The sequence below is a fragment of the Schistocerca nitens genome, chromosome 3, assembly GCF_023898315.1.
Source record: "Schistocerca nitens isolate TAMUIC-IGC-003100 chromosome 3, iqSchNite1.1, whole genome shotgun sequence".
NCBI lineage: Eukaryota > Metazoa > Arthropoda > Insecta > Orthoptera > Acrididae > Schistocerca > Schistocerca nitens.
Window position 1 is genome coordinate 368,807,529 of NC_064616.1, and position 25,534 is coordinate 368,833,062.

The window sequence follows — 25,534 nt, forward strand, 5'->3', positions numbered from 1 at the left end:
AACAAATATATACGTATAAACAGAACAACATTCACTGCTAACCAATTAGTTATTGTGCTGGTAAATAATAAATTATATTCAATGGTTTTGTGTGTGTGTAGCAGCAATGCTGCGAGTCACTGGTTATAATTCAGCAATAATGAACTTGCTTTCCTTTCTAAATGGGTTGAGTCTACCTGTACCCTAATACAGTTTCAAGTGCAGAATTTTCAGTTAAATGGGGCAGTGGCAATGGTGGACAAGTTGGGTCTCCAAGTGTACGGAGACAGTGAGTGCAGAGATGGCATCACAGTAACCGCCAGCAAATTTTAAGTGAGAATTGAGAGAAAAGGGGGTTTTCCACACGGTGTACCACCAGGGCTGTGCTGCCATGTTAGCACCAAAGGAGGGACATTACATGACCAACCAATAGTCTTCACTAAATTATATCTTGAGGGATTTACCTGTGGTCACTCAGGAAGTGTTCTCACTTCTCTGTTCATTATCATGATCTGTGACACATCTACCCAAAATTTTTAAATCCTTTTAACAGGCAAAAGTCTTTTCCATTACTGACTTGAAGGCACTGAGAAAGTATGAGCAGATGAGAAATTTCTGGGAAGAGTAATTTTCATCGTGTCCCATGCATTTTGTATTGTGTAAACTTCCATGTCACATATGCTACATGAACTTTAAAACTTTGCGCAGGGGAACAGTAGAACAGCTGACAGTTCGCATCCACCTGGGCCCAGCAGTAGATTACATTAATAAAATCATGATGCTCAACTAAAACATTTTGAAAGGATTCTTGTGTTTTGTAATTTCTCAAGTTAGATTGGCCTTTTTCAATAGCCATGACCTACTACAATCTTAGTCAATAATCTTAACATCTGTGATTCTAAGGCCTTCTTGTGTGTGGATCCCAAATGGTTTTGCTGCACGCTACCTATTTTTAACAGATCTGTGATTCTAAGGCCTTCTTGTGTGTGGATCCCAAATGGTTTTGCTGCACGCTACCTATTTTTAACAGATGTCAATGACACCACTAATAGCAGGATCTTCAGAGCATGTTCCTGTATAAAATTGTTCATCTCACCTTACTTTACACTAATATGGTACATCATAAACAATGAGAATGTTCAAATAACACAGAAAATAAAAAATGATGTACATTAAATGTGTTCTATCTCAGAAACAATTTGGAACAAGGAATATACCCATATGAAGTTCTTGTCCAGAATCACTAATACTATCACCCCTCCATTACTTCTATTCTTGACTCACCCTGTATCTAGTGGAAGTATACTGAAGTCAGGATTGAACAAATGCCATGCAAAACTGCAGGAGTTACAATCTGTTGTTTTTTAATGTACAGGAATGCTTGTCATAACACTTTGTGCTCTCCTTTAAAATTTCTCTCACTCTAGCTTTAACTATCCAAAACTTTGCTAGATTTTTTTTACAGATGAGCTGATACTGAATCTTTGTAGCACCTTCCTCCTGCTTCTCAGTGCCAAGTGATAGTCACTGTTCTACTGTGGAATAGGTCTTCTAAAATGAGTTGCAGATTCTAGAACGACTGCATCAGTGGCTTTGTGGATGAGCTCTTGTCACGTGGTCCTATCATTCCTGGATGTTGCAACTGGGTCGTTTCACAGCCAGCTGACTGGTTGTACAGCATCCAGTTTGAATCAATGAGCACCCATTTTTGTGGTCATTATTCGGATACTGCTCACTCTGCTGTGTGAGTTAAGACAAGGATGTAGTAACTGGGATGTAAGTCATTTACCACTTCACATACAGCAGAATCAGCAACAGCAGGTAAGCTTTTTGTGAAGCCTAGGGCAAGGAACAACCCCAATGAGGTGCTACAATGAGTAATCTTACCTATATTTAGAAAGCATAAGTGATCCATTAGAAACTGATCCTCTAAAAAGCAACCCCTAGAGGGGAGTTACAGGAGCTCCAAAGCACAGTGTGTGAACAGACATCTCCAAAAAGGAGAACTGACAGGGAGAGTTAGGACTAAACATATAGCTATTACACATGGAACATGAAACTACATAACTATAGCTTGTAGTCAAGTGTTAAGAGTGAGGGATGAGCACTGCAAAGAGTCACTGATGTACAAAGCAACTCAATCCTTCCATCTATCACCACTGAAGTCTTTTCTACAAAGCTTGAATCCTCTCAGGAATGAGGAATCAGATGGCTTTAAGTATGCATCTTTTACACAAACGCCGATACATTTGGGTTGTACCACGTACTTAATTATGAGAGTATAATAAACATTCAATTTCCACTGTAGTAAAGGTGCCATATTTCAGAGAGGTTCCCCTTTCGCTTTTGTCTTAGTGATGTTGGTAACTAATACTAATGAATTGGGGGGAAAGGGGGGCGGGGGAGGAGAGGAGGTGAAAGAGGAATACATGGTTGTGTTACTATTGCCTCTATACATCCATACCTCTGTTTTGTATACGCATACATATGTCTCATACATTGGAGATTCTATAAGATATCTAATAACATGGCTTTTACTTTACTCTCTTAGGACTTGGTATTTCTCTGGATGGAGGCTTCTCCTTCTGTGGTGAGAGAGTGGAGCTGTAGCTCGGGAGAGGCTGCCTAAATTCCTCAACTGATGGATACCTTTAGTTGCCTGAATCAATTTAGAACTAGTTGTGAATGATATTTTACGGATGCAGACGTATACATATGGTTTGCATGTACAGTTGTTGGTGTGAGGCTAGTTTACATAATGGATTCCACGAGTGTGCATGCTAAAGATTTACTAAAGGTAAGTGACTGCATCAATATAAGGTACACACTTTGGTATTTTAATTTCTTTGATTTTCTTCTCTTGACTGAATTTATGCCATTCTTCGCTATAGTCTGGATGTTTACCTATAACGTTAATAGAGTATGGCAAGGATGAGCATGTCTTCTCTGCATCATGGGCAGCTTGACCACATCTTCCACACTGCACTGCCCTTGCATCCTAAAGTAGTGTGATGAAACCTCTGGCATGAAACACACTACATTCAGTCCAAAGCAACCCTCCTCAAGACACTAAGGTCACAGTACAGAAATCGAAGTTTACACAAAAACAGCTGTTTTTCCACATACAGTACACACACGATTATCCGTGAGCGGATTATCTGCTTTGCGGATTATCCACGGTCATTTCTACCACTTCTTTTAGCTGCTGAAAGTTTTACTTTAACCCGGGACTGGTCGCAGTTGAGCGACAATCTCACGTTACAACATGAGTGTAGTAAACAGTGTGCTGCATGAACTCTGCAAGTGTTTGACTGTATTTTGTTTCAAAGTAGTGTACATCAATGTGGAACTGGATAGAACTGTATTCTTTGTAAGTACTGAATTTTCTAGCATACTATTATTATTAAACTAGAATTTATTATAAACACTTGTTAACTGATTTTAATTATGACACTATAATTTTTTTCTTTTTGAGGAGCTCTTATTCAATACTGTACACTTTAATAGTGGATTACCCATGGAGTTTGATTATCCACATTTTTCAAGTCCCCAATTACCGTGGATAATCAAGAGTTTACAGTAATACATACCTCCATCACACATTCTGGTTCCTAAGGTCTCTGAGATGTCAAAATAAACACATCAGAAAAAGTTTTGCATCACCTCGGTTCCGAGAGTAACGGAACCTGCACATAAAATTGGGATAAAGATCAACATAAACATCATTTCCGCCCTTTTTATTGCTCATGAAGACCACACACTGCATGTTGTACCACCATACAACAAGACCTTCAGAGGTGGTGGTCCAGAATTCTGTACACACCGGTACCTCTAATACCCAGTAGCACTTCCTCTTGCATTGATGCATACCTGTATTCATCGTGACATACTATCCACAAGTTCATCAAGGCACTGTTGGTTCAAATTGTCCCACTCCTCAACAGCGATTCGGCGTATATCCCTCAGAGTGGTTGGTGCGTCACGTCGTCCATAAACAGCCCTTTTCAATCTATCCCTGGAATGTTCAATAGGGTTCATGTCTGGAGAACATGCTGGCCACTCTGTCGTTATCCTGAAGGAAGTCATTCACAAGATGTTCACAATGGGGGTTTGAACTGTTGTCCATGAAGATGAATGCCTCACCAATATGCTGCCAATATGGTTGCACTATCGGTCGGAGGATGGCATTCACGTATTGTACAGCCATTACGGTGCCTTCCATGACCACCAGCGGCATAAGTCGGCCCCTTATAATTCCACCTCAAAATAGCAGGGAACCTCCACCTTGCTGCATTCACTGGGCAATGTGTCAAACACATCTCTGACAACTGTCTAGTTGAAGGCATATGTGACACTCATTGGTGAAGAGAACGTGATGCCAATCCTGAGCATTCCATTCACCTTGTTGTTGGGGCCATCTGTACCACACTGCATGGCCTCGTGGCTGCAAAGATGGACCTCACTGTGGACGTATGGAGTGAAGTTGCACATCATGCAGCCTATTGCGCACAGTTTGAGTCATAACACGATGTCCTGTAACTGCACGAAAAGCATTATTTGACATCAGAATGAGAAGTATGGAAGGTAGGAGACGAGGTACTGGCAGAAGTAAAGCTGTGAGGACAGGCCGTGAGTCATGCTTGGGTAGCTCAGATGGTAGAGCACTTGCCCGTGAAAGGCAAAGGTCCCGAGTTCGAGTCTCGGTCTGGCACACAGTTTTAATCTGCCAGGAAGTTTCATTATTCGACATTGTGGTGTTGCTGTCAGGGTTCCTCTGAGCCATAATGCATTGATAGCGGTCATCCACTGCAGTAGTAGTCCTTGGGCGGCCTGAGTGAGGCATGTCATCGACAGTTCCTGTCTGTCTGTATGTACTCCATGTCTGAATAACATCACTTTAGTTCATTCTGAGATGCCTGGATACTTCCCTTGTTGAGAGCCCTTCCTGGCACAAAGTTACAATTCGGACGCAGTCGAACTGTGATATTGACTGTCTAGGCATGGTTGAACTACAGACAACACGAGCCGTGTACCTCCTTCCTGGTGGAATGATGAACTGATCGTCTGTTGGACAGAAATTGCAGTAGAGGTGCTATATGAGATGGCTGCTTTCAAAGGTGTCCCTGCTTCTGATGTTACAGGCCAAGCCTCTGTCAGTGCTGCAATATGATGGGCTGGATGGATGAATCAGACAGACCTTGCACCTGGGTCTTCCACAGGGATACCACCTGCGTGGTGAGGCTTAGGGAGAAGAAATGGCGTTGGGATGGACCAGGATATTGTGTAGGTTGTGCAGGTGGTGGAATACCACTTTAGGAAGGGTGGAAAGGACTGAGAGTAGCATGTCCCTCAATTCCAGACCAATGATATATTCTAGAGAAGGACAGCGTTCAGTTGCTCCAGTCCGGGATGAACCAAGTCCTTCACCGGTGCTTCGACTGTCATCATCAGGCTTGGAAATGAGGGATACGCTTTCCTCTGCTCCGGAAGTTATATTCCACCACCCACACAACCTAAACAACATCCTGGTCCATCTTGATGCCACTCTCTCCCAACCCCTTGCCACATGGGTCATATTCCTGTGGAAGACCCAGATGCAAGACCTGCCTGATTCCCCCCATCCAGCACATCATACTCCAGCCCCACCAAAGGCAGGGCCACCTGCGAAAGCAGCCATGTCATAAAGCAGCTCTGCTGCAATTTCTGCACAGATTTCCATGTGGACATGACCACCAATCAAATGCCCATTCGAATAAACAGCCACTGCCGAACTGTGTCCAAGACAAGAGTTGACCACCCAGTGGCAGAAGATTCTGCTGAGCACAACGTGCTCAATTTCAATCTCTGATTTACAACCTGTGCCATCTGGACTCTTCTCCACAGCATCAGCTTTTCTGCGAATTAGTCTTCAAACAATTCTTTGTTCCCGCAATCCTCCTCTTTGCATTTTCAAAACCTAAGCATATGGTATATTATCTGATTCTTAGAGTGCATAACCTGAAATGCATTTACCAACACACACAAAATGAAATGTTTTTAAAATAAATTATAAAATGAGGCAAATACATTTATAGGGTTAACCAGAGGGAGAGCAATGCAAAATCTGAAGTTCAGAAATTTGTGATCAACCACACAAATTTTCTCACCTGAGACAAATCTTCGTTTCACAAGTGACAGTCTGTAGCCTGCACCAACCAGCTCAAACTCTAAGCCTGACAGAGTAGTACCTTCACAATTAAATTGTGTTGCTATAGTGCTCTGATTACTTGGACCATTAGTCACTTCCAAACGTGCCCTCAGGGAACCAACACCATGATTTTCACTATGTTGGGAGAGTTCCGTGAATTTCCATAAAGCACGATTATTTTCTGGCTGCCTATATAAAACAGTAACAACAGAATTGTTCAAAAAAAACTTATACACAAGAAATCTAAAATTTAAAAAATATTACTAATGTAATTTTATGTCTGGATAAGTTTTATTATAACAAATTAAGACTAGATTTGATAAATGTGAATATGAAGAATATTTCTCTTAAAATGTTACCAGAACTGTGAAGTTTGTTGATCATAATAGCACATACAATACTTTAAGATAACAATAAAACAAGTGAAAGGGTGTGAGATATATATGGAAAAAGAAGCAAATCTGAAATTGAATGTATTTCAAATCGAATTTATGTCACTGTTTGGAAGCTGCTTCTATATATATAAAAATACACAAATTCTATAAGGAAAAAAGTAAAGGAATTAAAATATCTTGTAAAAGGAAAGTTGTATGCATATATTCCAGAATAAGTCAATCTCCTGTACTACTTGCATTCAACAAAAATTACAGAAATACTACAGAAAGGTATTAAAATATCCAAATATATGCATATTATTACAGAAAATGGTAATACAATTCAGACCATATGGAAAACTGTAAAAGAGACATGAAAACTAGCCAATGCAGATGTGAGTATCACAATTGCACTGCAATAATCACTTACTCAATACAACATCAAAAGTCCAGTCAAATACTCAAGTTCAAAAAGAAAGGATATAACAGGAGAACGCTAATTCCACCAACAAATTTTCACAAGTTGTTCATGGACGTTTCTTGAATATTTTAATCTTTGTATCTGTACTATAATGAAAACATCTGCACGACAGTGTAAAGATCAGAAGTATGCAATATGTGTCTTGTCTGGCAACAAACTTGCTATATTCACTATCAGTATTTGTTGTTAACAACACTTTCCATTTAGCACTGTTCAGTTCTGCCTCGGGATTTTCATTTGTTAAGACATTGATTTATGTGCCACAGTAACAGAGAGCTGGAGACAAAAGGAGGACACAGGACTTGAGACAGGATTAATCGTATTTTGGCAGAATGATTGGTGACTTGTTGCAAAAGATGTAGAGGGTAAAGAAAAAACGCCACACTTCGTGATCAGCATGCGATTCCTCAACCCAGTTTAAGACAAAAAATATCTAGCAAAACCTAGATCCACCAATAGATCTCATAGAGATTTGATTTTAAGAATGAGGCTCTGGCAATGCTGTAACAACATGCTATATGGTCAATAACAGGTAGCATAAACTTTGTGCTGCTCTGGAGCTGCCCCATTAGCTCAGTGAGATGAGGCAACGCCATGAGAAATGATATGCTGACTTATGGATGTTCAAGTCATATTCACATCAAACTTTTTATTACAGTTAAAATATCAAATTGTATCCAATTTACACCTCCACATTGAGGTATCTTGTGTATTTCTTTCAGTTACTGTTACCTTTATTTAAATTTTAAGATATAACATTAACCTGTGAGACATAAACAACCACTTTGTTTCATCCATGTCACAAATAAAGCAAATAACATATAATATTGCATAAAGTATCATCATCTGTATCCAATGAGGCACAAAAGCACAATAAGTACTAGGTTACACTAGATTGCACATTATGCTATGCACAATAGTTCCATTCTGTACGTTTTACGTCCAGGCTTATCTTCACAGAGCTGGAACATATTCGTACGAGCAACATTCACATTACAAAATATGTTCAAAGCAACCACCTCGCATTTGTAAACACTTCATCACTTGACGGATCATACTTTGCTGGACACTATGCAACACAACTGCACCCACATTGCCGAACCAGCGTGCACTTGAGCTGTTACGCTGCGTATCTCCATGGGTGGAGTACTACAAACATGTCCCTCTAAGTGTTCCCATGAATAAAAATCTAGTGGATAATGTCTGGGGAACATGGAGGCCAGAACATTGGACCTCCACGCCCAATCGATTTCCCTGGAAACGCTTCATTTAAATAGTTATGCACATTCATTTCAAAGTGTGGTGGTGCACCATCATGTTGAAACCATAGCCGCTGCCGAACACCAAAGGAACGTTTTCTAATGCGTCAAGCGAAGTATTACAAAGGAACGTATGATACAGCGGCGCATTCATCTTGTCCACCAACAGCTAAGGTCCCAAAAGCAATCCTCCCACGATTACAGCCCACAGATTTATGCCAAAGCGTGCCTGAATGTCACATTTACGAATTACATGGGTTGTGTTCTGACCAATAATGGTTGTTGTGAAGACTGAAAATACATTCACAAGTGCAGTTAAGCTTGTCAGTCCACACAACATTTTTTATAAACTGTTCACAAAACTTTACTTGTTGAGTACTGTCTTCTGGCTGCTGGTGTTGAGTTAACGTGTAATGACACAAATGCAGTTCTTCATCATGTAACACTTCAGCAACCCACATTTCATATACCTGGGATGGCTTGCAATGTTCTAGGTACATGGGCGAGGTGACTGATGAACAGTTTCAAGAATCAGGTACTCTGTTTGTGGAATATGTCCAGTCCTTGAACAACCTCTGTCTACTACTTGTGGACAAAGATTACTGGTTTCCTGAATGCGTTGCACCAGGCAATGAAAAAATTGTTATAAAGGTGGTGTCTTTAAGGAAACAATGTAGCATACACACGAGCAGCAGCAGCTTGATTTCTGGATGCACCTAGTACCAAAAGCATATAACATGTTCATTGTTTGTGTACTCCATTGGGAGCCACTCTACATCAACTTGACATGACCAGTTATGGTTGTGCACGGTGCAGTTAGTAGGCAGTTTATGGATACCACTGTCATATAATAGGCTATTGCCAGGTGACAAAATCATGTCCTGCTTACAAGCGACAAGAACTAGGGAATGAACATCTAAAAGATAAAAAAGGAACCTGACAATGATTTGAACTATAGCTCCATGGTGGATGTGGATTTGATGTCCCAGTCTTCTAAGTTGGCTACAATTGATGCTACAGTACTCCGAGGTGATACATTTTCCTCTGCACGTTCCGATGCCCTGCATGATGACAGTAGTATCGTCATCTCATTGCGTTCACACAAGTGTTTTTAAAATGCACCTGGCCTGATTCTGCTACCTTAGTCTTGAATTTGGATGAGGAATTACATGCCAACCCCCAAGTGTGGGGTGTTTTCTTCATCCTGTGTACTACTATAGCCTATATATGATGCTAAGGAAATTAACTATCTATATGGAAGGTGGTTTAAAGTGAGTCTGTACTGTTGGAGTCTGAACAGTAACATTTAAAAGGAATTGCTAATTCAGTGTGATGCACAATCAACAAATGATCGGCAATTTTATTGTAACAAAAATTGAATGCATGACACATTTTAATGCAACTGGTGCTTATGCAAGTTTAATATCCAGCTTGACTGAGCTATCAACTGCATTTACATAGAACTGATTCTCACAAACCAACGAACTACAGCAATTTCTCACTCATTTACCAGCTATCCACAATTTTAACAACACATTTTGTGACAAAGGACAGAGTCACCATATGGCTACAGCGATTCAGATAGTGGAACCACAGATTGCTGCATTGTTAGCCATCTATATGTGTCATTAGGTAGGAGAACTTTCCTTGCCTACTTCCTTGACCACCAAAAACACTATTAGGAAGCACCGTAGAACTAAAATAGTGTCACTCCTAAATGCTGAGTGAAGCAAGCACAGATATTTCCAGCAAACATACAGTTTACATATTTCCTTCTCTTACTTTGTATTGTATTGTGTTGTTTTGTATGTTATCTGGGGGCCTAGAAACGATGGAGAGTCTCCGCCCTCACCGCAGCCGTCCGCAAACCCACGATAACTACCGCAGTCCACTTCACCCATCCATCGCCCCACACCAAACCACTCTTTCAGGGTTATTGTGTGGAACAGCCCCTGGTGCCACAACATGACGAGGCATGGACTCAACTGATGTCTGAAGTAGTGTTGGAGGGAACTGACACCATGAATTCTGCAGGGCTGTCAATAAATCCCTAAAAGTATGAGAAGGTGAAGATCTTTTCTGAACAGCACGTCGCAAGGCATCCTAGATATGCTCAATTATGTTGACGTCTGGGGAGTTTGGTGGCCAGCAGAAGTGTTTAAACTCAGGAAAGTGTTCCTGAAGCCATGCTGCAGCAATTCTGGATGTGTGGGGTGTTGCATTGCTCTGCTGGAATTGCCCAAGTCTGTTGGAATGCACAATGTACATGAATGGGTGCAAGTGATTTGACAGGATGCTTACATATGTGTCATATGTCAGAGTCATATCTAGGTCTATCAGGGGTCCCATATCACTCCAACTGCACACACTATTACAGAGCCTCCATCAGCTAGAACAGTCCCCTGCTGACGTGCAGGATCCACGGATTCATGTGGTTGTCTCCATTCCCTTCAGTCGTCGTTGGTCCCGTTCTTGCAGGATCTTTTTCCGGCTGCTGCGATGTCAGAGTGTTGATGTTTTACCGGGTTCCTGATATTCACTTTGCACTCATGAAATGGTCGTATGGGAAAATCCTCACTTCATCCTTACCTCAGAGATGCTGTGCCCATCGCTCGTGTGCCAACTATACCACCACGTTCAAACTCACTTAAATGCTGATAGCCTGTCATTGCAGCAGCAGTGACTGAGCAAACAACTGCGCCAGACACTTGTTGTCTTATGTAGGCATTGCCGACTGCAGTGCCATGTTCTGCCTGCTTACATATCTCTGTATTTGAATACGTGCATGCCTATACCAGTTTTTTTGGCATTTCAGTGTACGTATCTCCACAGTTCAGTCAGAAATCTCATTCCATTGGTACTTTTCAGTCCACTGGGGCAGTCTCTGTACTCATCATCAGTTGGATGTGAAGCCAGGCAGCAACAACTTAGCGAGGAGCACCTTCAACTTAGTGCACACACCAGTCTGAGCTGTCAGCTAGTCCTGATGGTTATGGACTTCAAACTGGTATCACTGAGGTGAGGCCATCGCCTGACACTCCTGCCAATCTTCAAGAGTTCTACGTTCAATTTGAGCTTAGCTACCTTAGTCCATGGGCACAGTACACCACTCCAGCCATAAGCTCGCTGTGCTACTGAGAGAACACCCATCTAGTGCCAGCAACGCCACAGTCATTGTTTCCACTAGCTGTTGTTGCTATCTGTTGATTCCGCTGCTTCAGCAGACACATTCCCTGCACACAACCACAGTCAGCACGTGGGCTGCAGTCGTTCACCTACTGTATGATAACCATTTAATAATGAAAAATTCTTTCGGGAGACAGCTTTCTCTGCCCCGTGTGCTCACTGTGGTACTGAAAGCTTCCATCCCCCACAGCCATCAACACATACACCATTCTGGCGGCTGAAGTGGTCATCTTGGAACACTGGTGTCACTGTAATGATCAATAGAAATATTACACCATTGCAGAATATAAATATGAGGACCTGCTGAAAAGTAGTGCCCTCAAATTTATTATGTGAAAACTATTAAATTTTTTTTAAAAATAAAGCAAATGTTATTAGCATTCTATACCTTTATTCTTCACGTTTACATATTTGCAGCCCTTTGTCACCAAAAGGTTTTGAATTGTAGCATGTAACATGGCGGTGTATTATGTAACTACGTCAATGTGTGAGAAACAGCATGCTATAATCAAATTTGGAATCTGAAGTGATTATTCATACACAGAGAACCTTCTCCTTCAGCATGACAATACCACACCACACAAAAGTGCTGCAACATCTGCAACAATCCAATGCCTTTGGGTTCACTGTCACTGATCATCCTCGTTACAGTCCCAACTTGGCCTCATCTGATTTTCATCTGTCTCCAAAATTTGAAGAAAACCTTCGAGGACTTCACTTCGATAGTGATGATGCAATGCAAGCAGATGTGAAGTTGTGGCTTGGTGAACAAAGTCAAACACTGTAATGTGATGGTATCAACAAACTGGTCTCTCACTGGAAAAAAGTGTGGTTTTCTGTCACATTTATCTCTACAAACACTCTTACAACACTGTCCCAGTATCTTGGGGTCTGTGGCAGAACCCTCGTTTCATCATAGATAATGGAATGATTGAGTTCCAGACAGTGCTCAGCAATGGTTGATTTAGTTGCCTTTAGTTGGGTGTGCTCTGACGTTTTTTCAATCTGATGTCTACTGTCCTAGCTGCTTGGTCAGTGTACAACATGCCATATTGACAAGGTATATTAAAAATTGCTGGTTTCCATAGTCCTAGGTTGTCTTTCACGTTTCCCCAGCAGCCCTCTTATTTTAGTAAGTGGACAGAACACACACCTGATGATGTGATTCCTGAGAATCCTGCCGATTTTGGCAGAAATGGATCCCACATATGGCAGATATGCTTGAGTCTTTGCCTCATCTTGCTTTTCTTCTAAATCTTGTGATGAAGTGGCTGATTGAAGGGCCTTCTGAATCTGTTTGGGCATGTATCCATTCTTGCAGAACACTGATCATAGATGCTTTATATTTACTGCCGAACAATCTGGCTCTGACAAAGTTTGTGCCCTGTGAACCAATATATTCAGATCTCTGTTGTTCTGCACTCAGTAGTGACCGCTTGCAGGTGTAAATCAGTGTGTGTGTTTTCAATGTACACTGTGGATGAACAAGTCGTCCGCTCTCCTTTTGAAAAGTAAACTGAGAAATGGTAACTGGCCATTCTCTTCCATTTCCATGGTGAACTTACTATTTGGGTGACAAGAGTTCAGATGTTGCAAAAAATCACTGAGGCTATCCATACCATGAGGCCAGAGTGCAAAGGTATAATCCATATACCTGAAGAAGCATGTGGGTTTGTATCTAGCTAACTTTAATGCCTCTCCTTTAGATCTCTCCATGAACATACTGACAATCACTGGAGGCAGAGAGTTATCTTCTGTCTGCTCATAATATTGGTCCCCGTACAGAAAATGAGTTGAGGTCAGTATATACCTGAACAGATCCAACAAAGCATCATCAAATTCCTCTGCAACTGTTTCCAATGTGTCATACTGAAGAGGGATCTCACATCAAAACTGACCACTATATAACATTCTGTGATATGTAGTTGCACGAGACATTGGAAGAAGTCCCCTGAGTTGCGGATGTGATTAATACACTCCCCAATGCATGGGAACTGCAATTTCTTCAGGTACTTGGCTGTTTGTTATTCTCACACACCAATGTTGCTGGCAAATGGGTGCAGTGGCACACATCCTTTACCCTTTGTGTACTTTTGGCAATCTATATAGTCTAGGTGGAAGTGGTGCTCTCATTTGTAGTTCATGGTGGAGAAAGTGTGGGTACAAATACTTGACCCCTTCCAGTCAACGAGCAGTATCTAATAGCGCCTGATGAAAGTAACAAGTCACACTTTTGAAATAGCATGACAGAACAAGGATGGAATTCGGCAGAATACCCAACAGCTCACAATGTCAACAGATTGCCAGGAAAGTCTGAAGAATAATACACTGAAGCACCAAAGAAACTTTTATAGTCATGCATATTCAAATACAGAGATATGTAAACAGGCAGAATATGGCACTGCAGTCGGCAGTGCCTATATAAGCCAACAAGGGTCTGGTGCAGTTGTTTGATCAGTTACTGCTGCTACAATGGTAGGTTGTCAACATTTAAGCAAGTTTGAACATGGTGTTATAGTTGACAGCATCTCGTGGGTAGCGATGAAGTGGGAATCTTCCTGTATGACCATTTGATGAGTGTACCATGAATATCAAAAATCAGGTAAAACATCGAATCTCCAACATCGCTGCAACCAGAAAAAGATTCTGTAAGATCGGGACCAATAATGACTAAAAAGAATTGTTCAATGTGACAACCCTTCCCGCTACAAATTTCAGTGCTGGACCATCAAGTGTCAGCACACGAACCATTCAACAAACCATCATCGATATGGGCTTTTGGAGCTGAAGGCCTACTCGTGTACCCTGGATGACTGCACGACACAAAGCTTTATGCCTCGACTGGGCCCGTCAAAATTAACATTGGACTGTTGATGACAGGAAACATGTTGCCTGGTTGGATGAGTGTCATTTCAAATTGTATTGAGCAGATGGATGTGTATGGGTATGGAGACAACCCCATGAATCCATGGACCCTGCATGTCAGCAGGGGACTGCTAGAACTGGTGGCGACTCTGTAATGGTGTGGGGCATGGACAGTTGGAGTGATATGGGATCCCTAATACATCTAGATAGGACTCTGACAGGTGACACACACAAAAGCATCCTGTCTGATCACCTGCATCCACTAGTGTACATTGTGCATTCCAACAGATTTGGGCAGTTCCAGCAGGTCAATGTGACACCCCACACGTCCAGAATGTTTACAGTGCGGCTCCAGGAACACTCTTCTGAGTTTAAAGACTTCTGCTGGCCACCAAACGCCCCAGACACCAACATTACTGAGCATATCTGGGATGCCTTGCAACGAGCTGTTCAGAGAAGATCTCCACCCTCTCATACTCTTATCGATTTAGACAGCCCTGCAGGATTCGTGATGTCAATTCCCTCCAATACCACTTCTGTGTGCTTGTGGGGGTCCTACACAATATTAGGCAGGTGTACCAGTTTCTTTGGCTCTTCAGTGTATTTGTTTTATTTAAAAAGCTTTAAGAGTTCACATTAAAAATTTGGATTTGTTACTTTTCAGCACACCCTGGTACAGGGAAGTATACCAGATCATGGCTTCCAGAATCATTTGCTGGGGACAGAAATAGTCAAATAAATAAGAGGTCACAATTTTACTCTGTGTAAACCCCATGCATGAGAATTCCTGTAACCGCTGCATTAATGGTGCTTTGTTAGAAAGCAGGAAAGACTGCCTCATGTGATTTCGATATACTTATAACTTGCCATCAATATGTACAGTCTTAGAAAACCTAGCTATCAGCCGGCTGCTGCAGAGTGTCGTTCACTTAAGAGGCCAATAAAACTGGCTGGCCCCTACAATTCTATGTCCAGCCATCATCACTATCTGGCAACACTGCACAGGGTGCGGTAGTGTTTGGATGAGTGTCTGGGGGCTAATGGTATCTTCTGCTTGAGGTGTACCACTATAGTGATGCCACTATAGTGCTGTTTCTGCTTGCAAGCTAGTGGTAAACCTAGCACAATGTAGACTCAAAGCTCAGAGTCTGAGTCTACTCCTTCCTTCATTTTTAAACCCTATTTCGACCATCTGCTAAAGTTATCAGCCTGATAGAATCTATAAGAAAATATGTATTTCTTTGTAACCCACGCGCAATACCAAAACCTCCCAGAAACATTTCTGAAAACGATTTTGTGGGCACATCAAGATCAGAATTGTTAATTCTCAAGAATTTCCTTACCCTACAGCAGCCACCACCACTTGCTACCCAAATCCAGCCACCATCCAATCAGGTGATCATAACGTGGTGCAATGAGGTGCTCCTTGGGCACGTTTCTGCTCTTGTACTTGTAAGCATAAAATTGTTTCCTACCACAGTTTCATTTTCGCATGAAACCATATCTATGAACCATGAAGTAACACAATATGCATGGGTTGCTACCAGAGTATTTATCAAATGTCATTTTCTTATGTAAACTTCTAGTATTGGTCTTGCAGTTAAATATTTGATTTTGCATACATGAATATTATGAGAGTTGTTTAAGCATTATAAAACAGAGCCGCAGGTGGAAAAAGGTCTAACACTTGTGCTTTGGGTTTAATAGAGGGCTCTGAACATTTGTATTGTGTGAGGGCCAAGTGCTATCTGACAAATAGTGGGAGAAAAGGATTTTCTTGGTTCCAGAAAGATCATCCTGTCATGACCAATTTTCCACATTCAGGAAGTCTTGATAAGTGACACATGTAATGAACTGCAAACATTTACCAACCATGTCAAATATGAATTCAAAAGGGAAGTTTTGGAAGTCAATTGTAGGAACACCACATGCTCCAGTTCAAAGAAACACATATCAAAGGGTGTGACTATTACTGCATTTTTGCTTGAATGTCATGAGTTTGCTCACTGAGCATTCTTATTCAACATCGTAACTGGTGAAGAGTTTTGATTTCCTTATGTTAACTTCTTAAGATTAAATGAATGGCTGAACCTTCACAAAGGCATTTCCTCAAGTAAAGGGCAGTGTGAACAGATATTATTTTATTTTGCATCTGGTGGCACAAGAAGGGTGTTGTGCACTACTTTTCCCCAGTGGTGTGTACATCGCATCTGGAATTTGTTTCCAAGAAATAAGACACACTTTGGTCACAGTGTAAGAAAAAATGACCAACAAAACTATACAGGAGTTAGTTTGTGAAGCCATCCTTCACAAACCCACTCTGCTGTACTTGCACACTCAAATGTTTATCTTCCCCACCCCATATTGAACAACCATCAAGTCCATTCCTTCCTGGATGAAAATGCTCTTCAAGACTGGCTTGATGAGATCTTTAATTCCAAATGAGTCCTTTTTACAGGTTGGGGTTGGTAAACCACTTGAGCACAGTCAGATTGTTTTAGATAATGTTAGAGAATATATTGTTGATTAATTTCTCTCTTTTGTTTACTATTTTGTTCAATAAATTAATGGAAAACACTATAAAAACATGCATTGTACAAATACAAATGAATTACTACATATCATGATACCCTTACAATGGAAGTCTGTTTTAATTAACTGTGAACTATTTAAACTGAGTGTGCCTAGATAAACACTAATTGTTAAGATTTTACTCACTCTGGACTTCGAAATGGTCTGTGTTTACTTGCTATCCTGTGTCATACTACAACAGTTTGGAAATTTGGCAGTTAAGAGTATATGCATAAAGCAGCCCAAATAATAAATTATTCAGTGACATAATTTCATAATTAAATTTGCGTATTTACAAAAACCAAAAGTTACATAAACAGAAGCAGAAAAAGCCATTATCAGGTGTGCAATACTACAAGTTTCTGGCATTTACACTCTGGGGTACTAGATGCAGAGTTAGTACTTATGATGGAAAAGTTCTTTAAGATTTCCTTATTTATTTTCTATGTGGCTGCCTGTAGCTCCATCACACAATAGGTAAAAAAATTGCCCTCCATCAAGACTGGAACAGAGAGCCAATGCAGCATCCACTTTTTGACACGACTCCTTTACTGCACAGCTAGTGAAGCGATGTGGCATTCATTCACCTCTGCTGTATTGCTTGGAAGTGACTTCCAGCTTGGATCTCAAAGATGTGGCTATATATGGCCAGAACACCAAAAATATATATCATTGAGTATTATCCCCATTTGTGTAACAAAGTTAAGGAACAAGAGTATAGTTGCTAATAATATGCAAAAGCAGCGACTGCAAACTAAAAGTCACAATTTTTTTTTTTGTTTTTCTGTCTTCGGTGTACTGAAAACAGAAACGATCATTCGCTATTACGCATTGAATGTGACTCGGAAAGCAACATTATCATCTGAATTTCAACCCACCTCCTGACAACTTCCTTAATGATTTCTGAACTACTCTCACTGCTGTGTTGCTTGTCTCATGAATTCTGTAAAGTGTTGTGACAGCTGGCAGTCAATGCTGAGTGCAGACATCTGCAAAGATCTTCACTGTTGTGGGAGGAAAATAATCTTTGCTGCATGTTCCCCGTACCACAATTAGTAAAAAAATTTAAGACTCAGTCTGCTAAAAACCTCAAGTGTCACCAAGTCCTCAAAAAAGAATATGTTAGTGGTAAGAATGTATGAATGACAATCAACTGTTTGATATGAGAATGTGAAGCTCTCTGGTTTTTACATTTCTGATGGCATAGTAATGGCACAAACTGCTGTGTGTTATTCTCTGAGAAATTGCAAATAAACCTTTCATGTCACCTTTACAATGAAGTACTGGTAGAAAATAAAGTCAAATTTATTCTGTGTAGCTCCATATATATTTATACTTTAGTTTAGTAAAATGCATATTTACAGATTGTAGCTGTAGTTTTCTCATGAAATAAGGAATTGCTGTAAATAATACTACTCAACACAGCTTGCTTCACATGATGATATGCCAGTTACAACAACATTTTTCCATGTGTAACAATTTTTTATGCACCTTGTTTTGCAAATATTTTTACATGTTATACAACTGGTTAAACGTGAGTCACTTTACAGTTAAATTTTACACTGCTGTTTGCAATATTTCTCTCATGATCAATTTGAAAACAATGTTTCTTATATTTGCCATCAGATTGAATAATCTGACTTAATGAATGTAGACCTCAATTCATGAGCTGCTAAGGAAACAAAAATGACAAAAAAGTTAGCGATTTGCTATCATCTCGTAGAATCGGGTCTACTGCCAGTGGTCTGTGTTTTCCCAATCGTAACTTGACATCTTCATCAGGTGTTTCGTGAGACTAATTTCTCTAGAAGCATGAATTTTGCAGATAATTGGATATCAAATATTACTGTTGCATATGCAACTGAAATGACACATAAGACAAAGGTTCTATATGTTACAGTTAGTTAAATAATCAGCTTGTTGCATTGCAGCTTTCACTGTTGTGAAATATATTGACCATTAGTTATTTGAATAAATAGGTACAGTAATCCGATACACATGTATCTGACATGGATTGGCATAATCACAAAACAATGACTAAGGAAAGGATGTCATGATAGTCCTATCACACAAACAACAACAAAAAATGTTTGTGAATCCCTTGTACTGTCTCAAAAAGAAATACATGTGAAAGAAACTTAGTGCTAGTTGACAGCCTTCCAGAACTGGAGCTGAAATGTCCTAAATTCACGTGATATTTCTTTGTAATTATGATTAAATACTCTGAACCATTACTGTGTAATAAATGATAGCGAGACATAAAATTAATTTTCTGACTGTGAGAAGGTTATTTTATTGCCTCTTTCTGACTTTGCCACTATTTTGGCAATTAGAGAATTTTCACGTTACTGATGCCTCACTAGCTGCATACTGCTGCTAGTATAGTCATAGATTCAAATATCTCTGTAAAAGTAAATTTAGAGTCAGATGATTTTCCTCTTCCTCTACTGTTATTTAAAACAGCAACGAAATTAAGTAAAAGAATGTTCATAATGCAGTGCTGTGTGGATCAAAATTGCAGCTGTCTGTAGTGAACAACCTTTTGGAAACCAGATGCAACTATTATCTTTGCACACTGTCTGTTGCTTGAGATGTCTCTAATTAAGGATCAGTCATTAATTTCTTCTTAAGAAGGTGACATAAAGGCATCACAACTTCTCACCAGTATCAATGTTGCAAGGGAATGCTGAACGAGTCAACTAATGATGTTCACACAAAAATACAGTAGTAGTCACCCTTTCGATTTGTGTTGCTATGAATTGGAACATGCGGTATACTCCTAAATTAAACGTCTGAACCTTGTTCATTGAATGCAAATTACATTAATTATCAAGACTTCCTGAGTGTAAAACATTGTTCATGCCAGAATGATAATTCTTGAAACAAAAAATTCTTTTTCTCATGTGATTTGTCTGATAGCACTTGCCCCACAATACACATGTTTAGTGGCACCTCACCTGCCTGAAAAAAAAAAAAAAAAAAAAAAAAAAAAAAAAAAAAAAAAAAAAAAGTTCAAATGTGTGTGAAATCTTATGGGACTTAACTACTAAGGTCATCAGTCCCTAAGCTGACACACTACTTAACCTAAATTATCCAAAGGACAAACACACACACACACACACACACACACACACACACACACACACACACACGCCCGAGGGAGGACTCGAACCTCCGCTGGGACCAGCCGCACAGTCCATGACTGCTGCGCCTTAGACGGCTCGGCTAATCCCGCGCGGCCCCCTGCCTGAACCCCCTATTAAACCCAAATGGTAGAATCTTTTTTCACTTGCAACTATTTTGTAATGCTTAAACAACTATCACAATATTCAAGTATGCAAAATCCACCATGTAACTGCAAGACAAATACTGGAAGTTCAAATAAGAAAATGATGCTTAATATAAACATTCATAGCAAACTATACATGTGGTGCTACTGCACATAGTTCACTCTGTGTATCACAGTTCTTTTGTGTGGAAAACCAAACTACAATAAGAAACAATTTTATTCTTAAGAATCCAAGAGCAGAAACATGGCCATGATGTGCCACACTGCAATCACCTGGTCGGATGGCAGCAAGCATCAAACTACTAGTAACTATCTCACCACATGGCATAATGGCACAGCATTCATAGTCACATTGCATTGGTCTTTATTCTTATTTTTTGTCTTTCCTGATTTTTGTTCATATCAAAGTTGGCATTCAGTTGCAATTCTCTTTATTACTGCTGTAGACAAATAACAAAATTGCAATAACAATGCCTCACCTGAGAGAGAGAGAGAGAGAGAGAGAGAGAGAGAGAGAGAGAGAGAGAGAGAGAGACGTCTGAATTCGTTTAATTAAAATTGTGCAACATCACATTGTAAACAAAGGACAAAACAGGAAGTAACTTTTGTTTACATAATGGATGTGAAAGAGGATGTAGTGGCATCTACTGGGTGATTATAGCAGCTTGGGTCATCACACCTCTGGGACACCGAGAGGAGAAAAATGATTGCTACACTTCACTTCATTCATCACAAGAATAAACCTGATACAAACAAACAGAAACATGATGATCGGCGAGCAAACATAGCACGTGTACACTGGTGGTGTTATTTTCTTGAAGTTGTTCCTACTTATGTATTATATATCTTATTACTAGGTTATGGTAAATGAAAGTTTTAAGATATTCTAGTGTATAAAAGCTATCAATGTTTTTCTTTATCACATTTTAGCTATGTAGCCCCCCCCCCCCCCTTTTCCAAAAATTGTGTACAGCCCCAGTCTTTGTACTGTTGTGCCGCAATTGTTGCATTGTTAATACATAGTGTGAAAACGTCTAATGCGGTTTCCTGTTCTGAAGTGAAACACATGCGGGGAACGCAAAGTTGCGAGAAACCAGTTGTTCTTAAAGTTTTGCACAAGCTTACAGAGAAATTCATCTTTGAAGTTTTTCGAGGGACTGTAGTTACTAAAGTGAAGGGGTTTTTCCACACTGGATGTTCAGCTGAATTGGTAGCATTGTCGAATGGTAATCCTCTATCACTCCATTGATCGAGGGTTCAAATATGGTTTTGATAATTATTTTTTTAATGTAAAATAAATCAAATATTATTTAACACATATCTAATCATAATTTTTAATTAAAAATTCATGTCTTCTTGTTTCTAATTACATATTACACACAAAATTCCACTTTTCATTGTAGATATAAATTCTTAATTATCGATCTTTTATGCAAGACTGTTAATAAAGGTTGTTTAAATTAAGAAAACACGATAAATTAAATTTTTACGACAAAAATGGATCATCATATACTCTTTATTGGACTATGTCCAGTGTTATAAACCATAGATGTGATCTCACATGAGCCCGAGTGATAAGTGCCATGGAAACATGGACAATACTAATTTTCACAGCATTTGAATGCTGCAGTTTTAAGGTTGCCACCATGCCACTGCAACATGAACCCAATAGAACTGACCTGCAGCCAAGTTAAGGGATTTGGTACAAGAAATAACAAGATATTTACACTTTCAAATGTACTGGAACTAATGCACAAACTTGAGTCACAAATCACTGTCTAACACTGGTGGGATACATTATGGCTCATCATAAAAGAAGAGGAGAAAATTTGGCACTTGTTTGGCTTCGTGGATTCTGCTGTTGATGATTTTATCAATGTAGCAGATGACTTTACGAGTACTGAAATGTATTTCTTGGACTCAAGATATGGAAGGAATCAAGGGTTTACTAGACAAATGACTGTAAGCTAATATCTGCAGTAGCTTCAGTATGTAACCATATGGTGAAATCCCTGTAATACACTTTTTCATCACACATATCTTACACAGAAAAATTACCCCGTGTTTAAATTACGAATTTTCATCACTCTTGTTTTTAATTACAGTATTATCATAGCTAAGACTGGGAGCACATTATGCTTTCTGCCAGGTTCTCTAAGAAGCACGCGGTACTGTTAAAGTTTTGCCAGGTATTATATCATTCTCTTTACAAATTAAATGACATCCGAAGCTATATTGTTTCTCTGTTCGTCTTTTTGTACGTAGTAATTGCTCACATCAATGCAGGTTAGTTGGACCAGCTGGTTTGCCAGTGCTGTCATAGTTAAATGCACTGGTAAAGCTGTTTTTCCATATTATCACTCAGTTGATGTGTGAGTAATGCACGGTATAAAACGTGTCCTAATCATTGTACTTGAGAGAGCTTGGCTTCCACTCCACGTGAAACTAAAACCAATGAGATTCCATTACACACAGAAGAATACATGATGTTATGTTTAAATCAGGTTTATTCTTCTGATGCGCACAGTATATGTTGTGTCTTGTCGCACATGGCAAAACTTTCGAATGATGTGCTTTCTACGAGTAAAAACTTCAGACAGTAATCAAGAAATTAGTGTAGTTTATAAAAGAAACTGTGACAGTAGTAGTATTGTATTCACTGGGGGGGGGGGGGGGGGGGTAAAAAGTACAGAATCACAACACATTACCATGCCTAATATGGTGTAGGCAACACCCTTGGCATTCAAAACAGTTTAAAATCATCTCAGAATGGATAAATACAGCTCTTGTGTGGTTTCTGAGGGAATCTCATATCATTCTTCCCACAAAACAGTGTCAATCTCAGGTAATGATGATGGAGGTGGATAGCCATCATGCATCCTTCTATCCAATCTAGACCACACAGGCTCAATGATATTGAGATTTGGTGACTGTGATGGCTGGGTGACGCGCCAACTCATCTTTGTACTCACAAAGCCAGTCCTCGACAATGCGAACAGGGATATGGTCATCTTTGAACACAGCGTCATCATTGGGGAGCAAGTTTTATATCAAAGGACGATCCTGATCAGCCAAAATGCTCACATAATCCTTGGCAGTAATTTGACCCTAAATAGTAACGACAGGAACCATGGAATACCATAATATGGATGTCCAAATCATCACCAAACCTCTGCTGTGTTTCACTCTAGGCAGCACGCAGCCTGCGTTGTATGCTTGAGATGGAGAAACCATACATGAACTTGGCTAAAAGTTGAAAACAGTGTGAAACAAAACCCAACCAACCAAATGACTTTCTTCCATTGCTCCGTAGTCCAGGTTTTATGGCTTTGGCACCACGTATTCCCATTATGGGAGTCTGCGTCACTGATCACTGATTTTGGAGTTCCAGCTCGCCTTTTAATTCCCTTCTTATGGACCTCCCGTCATGATGTTTTTGTGCTAACAGTGTTCGCACATGTGACATTTTGTTCTGCAGTGACTTTTGCAGCAGTCATCCTTTCATATATCGGTCACAATCTTCTTCAATGACCGCCTGTCACGATGAGTCAACACACACTTTGTCTGCATTGTGACTTAGTGTGAGATGTTTTTCGATCTTTGCTGTATACAGTACACATCTTCGATATGGTGTCTATTGACACCAACTATTTGCCCATGTTCAAATTCACTTAATTCTGACATAACAAATTCACAACTACGCAGAATGCTGTTGACCGTGACTAAAGCTTGCAATGTGTTGAGAACATTGTGTGGTGCCATTTGTGGTCAAATACAACACTGCAACATGCAGGCTTGGCTAATAACTACATTTATGTTTGAACACGCATGTCTTGTGGTGTTTCCTTATTTCTGTCCAACCCCTGTAGAGTTGGCTCACACCAGTCCACCAACGAAACCTGTGAAGTATCACCAGAGTACTTCTTCATTTACAGTTAAGTTGACTGTCTTTTCGAACTAGAAAGACATACTGCTGGTCCACTTATACGTAATAATGTGCAGTAATCAATCCAACAGTTTACAGTAAAATGTTATGAAGGGCAAACAGCAATTCAAAATCAACAATATTAACTTAATAGTGTCGTGTAGCTGCAATGCTCATCCACACACTGCCACAAATATTTGAGAACTTTTTACGAGTTTCAAATGGGCTCTGTTCGATAATCCTCTGCAGTGCCTTGATTTGGCTCTCAATCATTACCAGCTCTTCCACAACATGAAAAAACTGACCATCATAACAGTATTTTCAAAATAATGATGAACTTCAACATTTCGTATAAAAGGTGCCTTGCTGCCTTCACAAGGTTCATAAATGGTATTTTTATTTGTATACAAAGACATGACTGCTTGCTTCAGCACAGTTAAAGTCACCAGTAACAGACTTATATGATAAGAGTATTCACCACAAAAATAAGTGCTTTGATGTGTACATTATGATTTTCCCAGCGCGCGCGCCTACACACACACACACACACACACACACACACACACACACACACACACACACTGAATAGTTTACAGGGATGTGGTCCAGTAGAATTGCCCAAATCAACACAAAGCCTTCATCTTCCCTGCCTCATTGCCTCTTTGACACAGTTTTACAGTATCAAAAACTGTAATCCTGGCTGCAGTTAGGTGTTAAGGCATACAAATGTTCTGTCACACAGTGTGATTAATCTTTTGGCACGGTTTTTAATGTATCGCATTTCCATATGACTGTGGTTGAGAATATATTACTGTTTCCTGAATCTAAATCAAGCCCATAATGGAACAGACTGAGCAGTGATTACTAAAATTGAGGAAATCATTCCTTAACTACCTCTTCCTCTTCGAAACTGGCTATCTCACTTGTCCTCTGAATATGGAAAAGACTTGTGATCTCAGGTTAACGGGTGCTATGAAAGATCAAAAGTGTTGCACACCTGCAGCACAGATGGTTCCATCTTGGTGTATGTTGCCTTCATAGAAGGTCAAAAAATTTTAGGCTGGAAGCTTCAGATTCTCAACATAACATACAAGTGGTATGACCTATTGTGGCCTGGATTGTCTCCTGAAATCTGAATGCATTCAGTTGGTTGTGTAATATCTTTCAGCTTAGCTGAGATTCCACCTGGGTGGCTGTCTTCTGTTATTTCTTATTTAAGAGCATGTATACATATAAGAAGACTATCAGTAAATTGCAGGCCCAATGCCATTTTTCACCTGTGACTTTACGGGTAACATAGCAGAAAAAATACCAATCACAGAGGACTACTCTTCTGCTGTGCTGAATCATTTTGATTGTCCTTCATAATGCAAGGATATGTCCCCTGATAAAGCAAATCATGTGCATTGAAAAGGATA

General features: G+C 39.9%; 1 protein-coding gene across 3 annotated transcripts in view; it reads right to left on the reverse strand.

Annotated features, from left to right (window-relative positions):
- Positions 1-25,534, reverse strand: part of LOC126248314 (F-BAR domain only protein 2-like) — a 330,016-nt gene that overhangs the window by 26,281 nt on the left and 278,201 nt on the right. For all 3 annotated transcript variants that reach the window (XM_049949189.1, XM_049949191.1, XM_049949190.1), the window contains exon 18: positions 6,126-6,355. In XM_049949189.1, coding sequence (XP_049805146.1) covers positions 6,126-6,355 — 230 coding nt within the window. The remainder of the gene's footprint in view (positions 1-6,125; positions 6,356-25,534) is intronic.